The sequence below is a fragment of the Neomonachus schauinslandi genome, chromosome 12 (assembly GCF_002201575.2).
Source record: "Neomonachus schauinslandi chromosome 12, ASM220157v2, whole genome shotgun sequence".
NCBI lineage: Eukaryota > Metazoa > Chordata > Mammalia > Carnivora > Phocidae > Neomonachus > Neomonachus schauinslandi.
In genome coordinates, this window is record NC_058414.1 from 53,013,960 (window position 1) to 53,026,449 (window position 12,490).

General features: G+C 41.0%; 1 protein-coding gene across 1 annotated transcript in view; it reads left to right on the top strand.

Annotated features, from left to right (window-relative positions):
• The window catches only part of DNAH11 (dynein axonemal heavy chain 11), a 329,965-nt gene that overhangs the window by 58,476 nt on the left and 258,999 nt on the right, over positions 1 to 12,490 (top strand). The window contains 7 exon segments of the mRNA XM_021689842.2: positions 35 to 257; positions 4,369 to 4,485; positions 4,607 to 4,693; positions 8,132 to 8,290; positions 9,406 to 9,489; positions 10,411 to 10,569; positions 12,087 to 12,209. Coding sequence (XP_021545517.1) covers positions 35 to 257; positions 4,369 to 4,485; positions 4,607 to 4,693; positions 8,132 to 8,290; positions 9,406 to 9,489; positions 10,411 to 10,569; positions 12,087 to 12,209 — 952 coding nt within the window.

Below are 12,490 nucleotides of genomic sequence, written 5' to 3' on the forward strand. Positions count from 1 at the left end.
TGTCTGTGTACGTTTCTATATATGTATTTAATAGTCTGAATGAGCTACAGGAATTTATAAAGGAGACAGATGCTGGACTTCAGAGAGATTTAAGTGAGGGTGATTACGATGGTTTAGTAGATATCATGGGGCATCTTCTGGCAGTAAGAAGCCGACAGAGAACTACGGATGAACTATTTGAACCCTTAAAACAAACCATCACGCTCTTGGAAAACTACGGCCAGAAGATGCCTGAGCAAGTCTATATTCAGCTAGAGGTAAGTGTCATGGTAAAACACCCATAATTAACATAAACTGGGCACCTCCTTTAGCCAAGTTCTTCACATGCCCTCTCTGAGGACATGCTATAACAACCTGTCCTGGAGACAACTGTTGGCATTCTGCAGGTTAGGAATTTGAAATTTAGGGAGATGTAATACATTTTTCAAAGTCACACAAGTTGTCACTCCAGTCCATATGAATCTAGGTGTGTTTCATGCCAAGATATTCCATGTCAACCGCTGTGCCTACTGCCTTCTTATTAGGAGGTAATTAGCGAGCAGCCTCTGAGCTGCTCCTTGGAGTTCCCCTTGACCATTCCTTCTAGACGTGAAACATACCCCTGTTCTCTTTCATTGAAAGCTGCCTCTCAGTTGAACAGTGTCCTAGTCTTCGGAAGCATATCATGGACATTTTTTTTTTTTTAAGATTTATTTATTTATTTGAGAGAGCGAGAATGAGAGAGAGTACATGAGAGGGGAGAGGGTTAGAGGGAGAAGTAGGCTCCTCGCTGAGCAGGGAGCCCGATGCGGGACTCGATCCTGGGACTCCAGGATCATGACCTGAGCCGAAGGCAGTCGCTTAACCAACTGAGCCACCCAGGCGCCCTATCATGGACATTTTAATAAAGAATAAGGAAAGCCCAGTTTGGGTGGAGAAATCACTGTTTTCTAAAAAGGAGTTCTGTGTCTTCCTCCTGTTTCTATTATCTAGAAAGAGTAGGTAGCTGCTCTCTGCCCAGTGACAAGCAAAGTCTTTTTAGTTAGAACTGAAACCATGAATCACAGTCTCAAGGCCAAGCTTCTCTTCCCATGCCTGTGTTGAAGATCTATAGGTCATGTATTTCCATTATCCACCAGCTTCCAGGATGGGCTTACCTTTAACCTTGCAAGTGGGACTAGTGGACACATGAACTTAAAAAACTTGTATTAAATTCTAGTTCAGTGATTCAAGCCTGGAACTCAAGTACTGTGTGAGGCCATCTCATCTGTTTGCCTCAGAGCATGCTTCCTCTTGAGTAAAATCTCTCTCCAGATTCCTCACTTCTAAAATTGGTATGGTCTCCGGTTTCCCACTTCTTTGTTGCGGTGAAAGTCACAGTTCACACACCATAAAAGTAATCCTTTCAAAGTGCTTGGCATTTAGTACGTATGTAATGTTGTGTAACCACCGCCCCTAATCTCAAAACACTTGCATCACTCCGAGGAGAACCTCCACACCCATGAGCCGTCCTTCCCCGTCCCTCCTCCCTACCGGCCTGCCGCCAATCTTTGCCCGGGTCTGTGGGCTGACTTACTCTAGATACTGCATGTAAATGCAATGGTCCAATCTGGGGTATTTTGTGTCCAGCTTCTTTCACTTGGCATGGTATTTTTGAGGTTCATTAGCATTGTGGCATGTGAGTGCCGCATTCTTCTTGTGTCTGAACACCCACCGGTTCATTGTGGGTGCAACCTGTTAAGCCTTTCATCTGTTGATGGACATTGGGACATTTGAGTTGTTGCCATCTTCTGGCGATTGTGAATAATGCTGCTAGGAGTGTGGGTGCGCAAGTATTTGAGTACCCCTTCCTTCCTTCCTTCCTTCCCTCCCTCCCTCCCTCCCTCTCTCTTTTCCTTTCTTCCTTCCTTCCTTCCCTCCCTTCAGTACCTGTTTTCAATTTCTTTTGTAACACAGGAGTGAAATGGCTGGGTCTCAGAGTGATTCTAACTTTAACTTTCTGAGAAAACGCCAAACTTTACATGGCAGCTGCTGCCTTTTATATCTCTGGTTTTGTTTTGTGAGGATTAAATGCAACAGTGTATTTACAGGTGCTCTCTTTTGACTATAAAGAATTAATACAGATGAATTACTAAATTCTCTTTACCTATAAAACTGTCCTTATAACTGAAATCCACTTAGACACAGAGATGAGATGTGGATACATAGATACATAACAAGAGAGATGAAGTAGTATGGGGCACAATGTAAATATTTGTTTTTAGAAAGCTTTGGATATTCTTTGAACCAGATCTTGGACCTTAAAATAGAGAAACTAGTCATAACCCAGGTCATGGATATCGGGGATTTTAGCTACGGATTCTAGAATTTTCACTATAAGAATCTGGCTCCTTACTTACGGTTAATGAATTATTGAAAGTGCGCTAGGCTTTCTAATATTTCGAAAGTGGGCCACGGTTCTAGCTATGTGTCTGCCTTTGTCAGTAATTCAGGCTGCTCAAGAGAAAAAACAAGACTTATAGGCAAAACAAATTTCACGTGGAGGATAACAGTGCCCCAATTTTATTTTAATTAAAGCATTATGTGAGAGTTACTGTTTCTTCCTCATAATCATTAACAGTTAGCAGTTATAACATTTTCCAAATACTTGCCTGTGCTTGGTTCTGTGCTAAGAAAGCCCTCCAGGTGGCTGTGTCCTCACTCCCTCTCTATAATACGGTTTGAAGCAGGATTAAACTTTAACGTATAGATTTTTATCAAGTCCCTTCCTTGTTAAGAAGCCTTCACTGACTGCCTCTAGCCTCTGAATACTGTCTAGTTGCCCTACGAGTGCTCTTCTACCCCCAGCCTGCATTGGTCATCTTACCTTGCAGGATCTCAAGGGATCGCACCCAAATTTCTGCCTGTTGGAGCCCGGTCCTTACTTTGAGCCACAGATTCAATGCTCCCTCTTTAGGGGAATCCTATCATTGAGGCTTTGGAGATCATCTGATCTTTTAATTTTCAAGGAACATCTATTTGTATCAAGTGGAATCTTATTTGGAATCCCTAAAAAAGAAGCAGGTAATAGCAGGCTTACTTAGTCAATAAGGGTTAAGGGGTCTGAGCTCAGGGATGTGACGTTTGCAGCCCTTACTCCTGAAGGGACGCCAGGTGATGGTTAGGTTCCATGGGATCAATTGGAAATGCGAAGTGAGCTGCGCAGATGAGGGTGCGGAGTTTTGATGAGAAGGATGGAAGGAGGAGACGAAGGACAAAGAGGTTTAAAGCCCAGGTCTCTTGGTCTCTGGTCTGTTTCGGTAATTCCTATCAGGAGTGTTGCCTTCCAAGCATTCTGTCCCATAGAAGAGTTCTTGGGCGCCTCTCATTGACTCTGACAGATTGCAAAACAATTTAAGTGGAAGAATGTATTTTATGTTTCCAGGAGCCCTCCCCCACATGGATACAGTTGACACTTAGCACAGCGTACTCTTCATAATTAGCAGCTACTCAATCATCCATCAAATATTTATTGAGGCTTACAAAACAGTCTTTAGAACCTTTGTTTTTGCACTCGAGCTACACAAGTAGAGTCCCCTCACCATGGGTGGTTTTGTATGACAACACAATTTCAGTGTCCTAGGAGATCACCCAGAGAAACAATGCTTTGTTAGTCTGGGCACAAGGAATGCTTTTCGACAGCATTTACGCACAACGGCGCTTCAAAGAAAAGAATTTGCTGTTGTCCTGTTTGCATTGTAATCAAGCAGTGCAGAGTTGAGTTGCTACCTGAACTATTTATTGCTGCTTTTGTCCTACATCAAGTAGAAATTAACCTTCCCTTCCCTTGGCCTCTCTTTACTTCAGAAATCCTGGTTAGTTACAATGAACCTGACCTAAATGCGGGAACTCTCCATCAAGACAGAGTACACACAGAGCTCTGGGAGCTAGAGGAAAAGGCAGATGAGATTGATTCACGTTTTCCTCTGTGCCCCACCAGATTCAAAACATCTTTCTTCACTTGCTAAGTTGCTAAACCTGGCTCCCATTTCCACTTGTTAGACAGCAGGGAAGTTCCTTTCCAGAGTACTTGAATTTTATTCCCTTAACAGCAAAACAATTTGGAAATTGGTGTGTCTTTGGAAAAGATTTCCTGTATTCTGAGATAAGTCTTATACCAGAGGACAACTCTGGTTTATGCTTGGAAGATACGAATGCAGTGGTGCCAGTGGATCAGCCTGGCTCGGAGCCTTCAGCCGTTTGCGTCTTTCTGAGGATAAACTCCTTCTGTTCAAGAAGAATGAGAAAACGTTATGGGTTAATGTATAGAGGTTGCAATAATTGAATCTTGTGGAATTCATTTAATTCAGGCACTGAAATATTTTCCTATCTGCACCTTTGTTTTTGTAGGAATTACCTGAAAGATGGGAAACTACCAAAAAGATTGCAGGAACTATCAGACATGCTGTGTCACCTCTCCAAAATGCAGAAGTCACCCTCATAAGGAAAAAGTGTATTTCATTTGATGTAAGCGAGCTACTAAGTTTTGTGGGTGTTATGTTCATTTTCTTTGCTTTAAGAAAGATTTTTTACAAGGGTAATTGAAGCTATTTGAGATTCACCTTCAGTTTTTTTCTGCCCTCCTCAGCGGAAGCAGGCCGAGTTCAGAGAGAGATTCAGACTCAATGCTCCTCTTGGTTTTAATGCAGAAAATCCGTACACAGTGCTTGATAAGGTAACGCTGAAGCCAATTGTTTTTTGCTACAAGAGCCCTTGTAGAAAGTCAAATTAGACACTGACATACTGAGATATTTTGCCTTAGTTTGGCAGTTAGTTAGAGCAGTTGAGAATTAACTATTACAAACTGGGTTATGAACTGTTCACCCCAATAGTGTTTTAAATCATGTCTCCCAAAACCACCATCATTATCAAAGTGATCATGCTAGTGAAAGTAACAACTACTATTTTTTAAGCACTTACTATGTAAATGTGTCAAAAACTTTAAGCATATTGCTTATGTTATTTGTTCTGGTTCTTATAATATCCCTACAATAAAGCTTCTCTTCTTTTCAGATAGAGAAACCATCATGTGTAATTGAGTAACGTTGGGGATTACACAGTGACAGATTAGTATTAAAATTCTAGCTGTCCAAATTTTTTTTAATCAGGAATTTTACCCACTATTATTGTTTGCCCTGTGATACTTGGCTAGCGACTTTTAACCATGGTAAAGAAAGCCCATAACTTACTCTTAACTTGGGATAGAAATATTATGGAGTCATACAGTCCTAGTTTCTAATGAACTGCTTTATTATAGTTGACTATAAGAACGAACATAATGGGCAAATAACCCAAAATGGTGAGTGGTTCACATGAGGCTAGAAAAAGATGTTTTAAAAGTTTATTAGAAAATTAACACTTGGATTTCTTGAGGAATTCTTAACCTAGCAGCCAAAATGAGCAGTGATGGTGAAGTTTAGATTCAGGAGCAGTGAATCTTTCTGAGATCTTCATGGAGGCTGCCATCCTGTTTTTACTCCATACTAGAGATAGGCTTGACTCCTTAGACTGGTAGAAAACTTAGAGTGGACACAGCTTGTACATCTCTGTCCAAATTCTGGGTTGAATTTAGTTTTAACTGCTTTACACCCTTTCAGAAAGCACCATTCTGTAGCAGAAGATCTTCTCTTTCACTTGGCTGCAGAAAACCGGTTAATGTATTCATTGTGGGTTAGAATATGCTAATAGAGTTGTGGGGTTTTTAAAGATTCTATCTAAATTGCAGGTGGTCGGAACAGATTGTGGAAGGGGAGACATTTTTACTTGACTAACCAATGTGCTGTATATAAACATTTACTACAGTTATTCATTGAATGCTACCATTTGCGTGCTATAATATAACAGCATGGAGTTAAATATTTAAAAGTCAGAGATATTTATCTTTGGACCTACAGAATGTGTTGAGGGATGTTTTGCATGTAGTAGGGCTGGGTTACCTTTGTTTTGAAGTCATTTGTGTGTGGTGTGTGTGTGTGTGTGTGTGTGTGTGTAGATGCATGCACATCTAATACCTCAGTGGATTCATCCAGAGGCACATATATGCTTGTTCTGGTGGGTATGGTAGACCTTAGTACTCAAGGCATCTCACTCCACAAGGCAGAAACCTTTGACCCACCAGAATCAAAGGGAGTGGTATGGTATATTCTATTGTATATTGTGTTATAATGGATTCATCAGTAAACTTATATTATGAGCTTTTGTTTCTTCATATGCAAAGACACAGAAAACACTTGAGTTAACATAACTCGGTGTATATATTTAGGAATGATTTAGTATCAGTAATAGGAAAAATGGCAACTAGAAGGGCTGTTGACTTTGGGGAGCATGGTACTCTAGACAATTTGAAAAATCCTTTGGAAAAACAGATGCCGAAACACGTTCACAGATGTGCAACTTAAAATGTATTGCTGCTCTCCCTGGAAAAGAAGAGGAATCTCCTAAAGGGCAGGGGAAAAAAATGGAGGAGCTGAATCTAGGGTGAAAAGCCAGAGGCAAACATAGAAGCCTGTGTTACTGTGACGGCAAATGAATCATTGCTACCAGGAGACATGGAGATGCTTGGGAGCATGAGTACTGGTTACCTAGGGAGCCTAAATGACCATCAGAAGCAGAAAACATTAATTGCGGTATTCATACAAGGTAATAAATTAAATGTATTCATGCAAGGCAGTGCTTACACAGTAGTAGGAATCAATGAATTTTGCACAGCCTCACAAATATATATAAATAAGCCTCCAAAATAAATAGGAATTGAAATGGCTTAATATAGAGTATAAAATTACATAAACTTCAGAAACAAACTTTAACATTTTAGCATTTAGCAGTGCATACATAGGTAGTAAAAAAAAAAATCGGTAATATTAAATAAAAATTAGGTGGTTAATTCTGTAGTGGGAAGGAGGGGCATAAAACTGAGGAGTCCATTAAAAGTTACTGATAACATAGTCCTAAGCTGGATGGTGTGCACACACACCTGCTCCTTTTGATGTGTATGGAATTTTTCATAATAGAAAATGGGTAAAACTAAGAGAATTGTGGTTCTCATTTATAAACATATAACTTACAAAAATGAAAACCATAACTTGTACAATGAAAGACGATGAAAGTGCTGATACTCTTCTTGACATAGTAGGAAGTCAGTAAAGTTGAAAACTGATGAAGCAAAAAGGACTAAGTATGAGTATTTAAATTAAAAAAACAGAAGAACTAAAGTAATAGTTGGGTATTGAGAGGAGGATGGGAGAAAATATAAGGTGGAAAAACGAAGTCAAGTCTTTTTTTTTTTTTTTTTTTTGCAAAGTCGGTAACCTAGTGTAATGTCTCAACTTGATAAATGAAGGCGTGGCCTGCACACAGAATCGAGAGTTAGAGAAATAGCACCCAGAAGAACAGGAGAGAGAACCAGCTGCTTCTGCATGACAGGCTCCTCCATCCTCTAACTTTTACCATGTGAACACGCTACTATGTTGATAAAAACTAAAATTAAGAGTTGGCTTATCAAGAAAGAAAAAAATAACTCCACTTACATTTGGCATAACACAGACTATCCTACATAGATGGGATGGTAGACCAGTTGTAGGAAAGATCATCGTACAGTGAAATTTCTCCTACTGTGCTGTCTTTAGCTCCAGGGTTTTATTTCATGAATTCTCTAAAGTGCATTTTGTACTATTGATAATCTCTAGGATATTTTTTTAAATCCAAAACTTTTTTTTTAAAGAAGTGGTTGCTCTTTCAGTGGAAGCTCTAGAGCCTCACCTTTGGCTTCCCTAGCCGAGTCCCCAGCTGTACAATGAAAATCGGGAAGATGGTTTTCATAGAAATCTGATGCAAGAGCAAATTTTGCTGAAGTATGTGTGGGGGCAGTATTGGTGACATGATTATATTGATGACTAGTCTCCTCTCACTTGCTGAGTAGCCGTGAGTTTGTTCATCAGAACCCTACAGTTTACCAATAATTACACTGCCGGCTTCTTTTAATTTTCGTTTTAAGATAGAGGTTGCAGATGTTGACCTTTACAGAGGTTCACAGAACCGTGTAGCTTCTCTTTCTTTGGCAGTTCATTGATGTGAAGGGTGTTGGGGTGCATGTGTGTGTGTGTTTTTTCCTTAGGCAAATCAAGAGCTTGAGGCATTGGAAGAAGAAATGTTACAGATGCAAGAAGCTACCCACCTTTTTGAAGTGGCTCTTCCTGAGTATAAACAGATGAAGCGGTGCCGCAAAGAAATAAAATTGCTCAAGGGCCTCTGGGATGTCATTATTTACGTTACAGTAAGACACTGCCTTTTTTTTTTTTAATAGTTCTTTTGTATAAATAGGCAATTTTTAGTGTCTATATCATTCCGTGGGTTTTTTTTTTTTTTAGATTTTATTTATTTATTTGACAGAGAGATAGCGAGAGCAGGAACACAAGCAGGAGGAGTGGGAGAGGGAGAAGCAGGCTTCCCACAGAGCAAGGAGCCTGATGCGGGGCTCGATCCCAGGACCCTGGGATCATGACCTGAGCCAAAGGCAGACGCTTAACGACTGAGCCACCCAGGTGCCCCCCGTGGGGGTTTTATAATGTCTTGAAATCTGTGGGCGTTATATTCCCCTCCCCCCCAAATTAGAATTTGTCTATCTCTGTGAGAAGATTCTTCTCTGAGTTATCAGTTGTTTTCCTTTTGGATCTGAATGAAACTGTATAATGAGTTGACTGCTTCAGATTCTTTTCAGGGATTATGTAGGATATAAATGAAAATAATACTTAAGTATATACTACATGTATATGGTGACCCGTGCATGCAAATTCATGTATATATTCCTACCTACAGGTATGTGCATATATAAGAGACCTGACTGAAGTTAATTTGCATGTTGTTAATTAAGTCCCAAACTTAAATATAAAAATAAGTTCTGGGGAACTAGGTATATTGCAACACATATTCTTCATAATTTGCTTTGAAGTGAGTTGAAAGCCATATAGAGTGTTAAGGGATATAGAATATGGTCAGAAAGTTAACGAGCATTTTGTTGATAATGGATAAAGACTGTCTTATGGAAGCTCATTTTATATTACATGCAGAATTTTAAAACCTGGTATTTAATGGTAATACACTTATCAATTCAGAGTATTCAGGATTAAATGATAATGATAGTATGTAAATGGAATTTGTCACCGCTACTAGAAATTAATATATCATAATGTTTTCACCTTAAGTTTGACATGTCCTGACAACTTTTTTGTTTTGCTGATAGGGAAGTTTTGACTAGTGCAGTTAATATTTAAATAATTGACTTTTCACTGGATGATGGAATCACTGTGTATCATCAGTTTATATATTTTGCTGTGGAGACTTGCTTTCACCAAATGTTGTTGACACTTTTATCTGCTTGTGCGTTTTCAGAGAAGCATTGATAATTGGACTAAAACCCCGTGGAGACAGATTAATGTGGAACAGATGGATGTAGAACTCAGAAGGTTTGCCAAGGCAAGTTCCATAACTGTCGATTACAACCATTTCTCTTTCTCAGCCCCACCTCCTTCCATCTTGCCTAACCGAGTATCTGGTATGTTGGGCTGCATGTCCTTATTTACTTCAAACAAGACGATAGTAGACAGTACTTTTTTTTTTTTTTTAAACCCTGAGCTAATTGCATTTCTAATCAAGCCTGCCTTTTTTGTGAATGAGTGGATGAAAACATGTTAGGGCAAGTGGATTGATGAGTAGCAGCTATAATCTTGAACTTCCTTTGGCTATCTAGAATGGAGGATGTTAAGATTAAAAGTACCAGGGCTGAGAGGTTAGGCTTAGGAAAGCTTTTGAATTCTTTCCTTGGCAAACATTATTTTGTATTGCAGGATACATTTTGAATCTGGGATTTGGGGCGACTAATTGAAGTATGCCCCTTGGGAGTATGTATGGAATACTGTGATCTTTGTTCTTCCTCTTGACTATTCTGATATCCCACGGGGGCTCAATATATACAGAACGGAGCTGATTTGAATGCAGTGCTTTGGTACCTAGTCATATGCCCTCTAAAGAGGGTAGAACCACTTCGGATAAAGCCCAAACGCACAGAAGTAAAATGCAGCTAAAAAGTGGCAGGGCCGTTGGCTTTTTTTCTCAGAACGTGTTTGCGTCAACTCATGAGGTTTCCTCATGGGACCCCCAGTGAGAGCCTGTGAATAAGAAACCAGTGTATCCACATGGCTTACACACACGAGAACTTGTGATAGACAGATGAGTGGATCCTTTTCTATTTCTCTGGTTTTAGCCCTTAACCAAGGGGCTTAAATGCTTCTATTCTTTCATAATCCAGGGAAAGGTAGATTTATTCTTTCATGGAACACAAATTAGGAAATGTACTAATATATCTGGGGCTCTTTTTTTTGTTTGTTTTTACTTTAGGAAATCTGGTCACTAGACAAGGAAGTCCGTGTATGGGATGCTTATGCAGGCCTGGAAAGCACGGTGAAGGACATGGCGGCCTCCCTGAGAGCTGTCATGGAGTTACAGAGCCCTGCTCTCAGAGGCAGGCATTGGCACCAGCTGATGAAGGCCACTGGGGTCAGTTTCCTGAGTCTTGTTAATTGAATATTTTTGTGACTGTGGAGAGTTATTCCTTGGTTTACATTGTTCATCTGGGATAAAGTGGATTTGTGAAAAGACTTCAAGTCAAATGGGGGAAGTCAAGTTCCTCAAGATAGAACCCACAGACTGACCATGCAAAGATCCTCCTTCAGCCCCTGCTGTGGACTAAATGTTGTCTCCCCACCCCACCCCACCCCACCCCACTTCATACATTGAAGCCTAAATCTCTAATGTGATGGCATTTGGAGGTGGGGCTTTTGGGAGATAATTGGGTCAGGAGGGTAGAGCTCTCATGAATGGGATTAGTGCCATTAGAACCAGATGGAAAGAGCAGAAATTTCTACCCTCTGCCATGTGAGGGTACAGCAAGAAGACAGACCTCTGTAAACCAAGACAGCCTTCACCAGGAAGCCATCCATGCTGGCACCCTGGTGTCGGACTTCCAGCCTCTAGAACAGTGAGCAAGTAAATGTTCATTGTTTAACCCACCCCATTTATGGCATTCTCTTACAGCAGTTTGAACTAAGACGCCCTCCTTTTGTCTTTTACTGACTATGTAACCTCAAACAAGACACTTAACGTCCCTATTTTGAGTTTTGTTTTTTATTAATAAAAAGAGTGGATGCTGTGTGCTCTCCTTCAGCAGAGGAATCTCGTAAGGATCAAGTGAGAGGACGTGAGGGCCTTGTATAGAGCACAGCGTGGCCACAGAGAACCTTAGTCACAGGCTGGGGAGAGCCAGAGAGGGCTACAGCTACCAAGAAGCAGGGACTGGGTATTAGCAGCCGCAGGAAAGGAAGGGGCTTTCCTGTAACTGCGGGGCAGGGTCGGCTGGCTCTTCAGGGGTGAGGGGTGCGGTTGAGTTTGAGCACTTAGGAAGAGAAGAGAGCTTCTCAGTAAATAGTGGGGTTGTGCAGGGGTGGTGTGGGTGGGTGGCAGTCAACAAGATGATGAGGAAATAAATGTGAATTATTTTGTCACATGATAAATATGAATAATGATACTATGAGTAAGAATATTTTTTTGCCAAGGAACTCAGATTAAATTAGTGAGAAAAATAAGTTAAATCATGGAAGCAACTAGGAATTATGTCCAGGGAATAGAGTACTTGAGGAAGAAAAGACAAATGAGCTACTCGCTGATTCCTGGGATGTCAACCAAATTAAAATAAATGAACACTGTGATTCTCTTTAAAAATGGGTTTTGTGGGCAAAGAGATAAGAAATGAGCTGACAAGGGAAGGATATGAAACAAAAGAAAGTAGTGGAGTGTGAATGTGGGCCTGAACCTTGGCCCTAGCTTCTGGTGGGTGATGCCTCAGTAACTCTCAGTTAAAAAGCAGTGTCTTTAATGGTCCCCACCTTCCAGAACTAGAGGTGTGCTCAGCAGCTGACTTGAATATATTTAGCTGTGATTCATCCTTCTGGCCATTAGGCACAAGAACCATTAATACACGTGTAATGTAAATTCTGCCCTTTTCTCTTCCTAATTAGGTCAGTTTTTCTATCAACAAAGCCACGACTTTGGCAGATTTGTTAGCATTGCGGTTACACCGAGTGGAAGATGATGTCCGAAGCATTGTGGACCAAGCTGTGAAGGAACTGGGGACGGAAAAGGTGGTGTCTTCGGGCTGCTCCCTGTTACACTGAACTTGTTCTCTGCAGTAGCCCCTCAGACTCGGAAGTTCCCCGCGCCGGGGTTGTGTGCACACACCTGAGGCCCATTTTCTTCTCCACTGCTAGTGTGTGTGTGCCTTGGGCCGGAAACTGAATCCTTCTAAGCCACAGTACATGTGTAAAACAGGAGGGTGGGCCCAGTCGGTGGTGATGGCGGGTGGTGGTGGTGATGGGGGGTGGGGGCGGGGGTGATGGGGGGCGGCGGTGATGGGGGGGCGGCG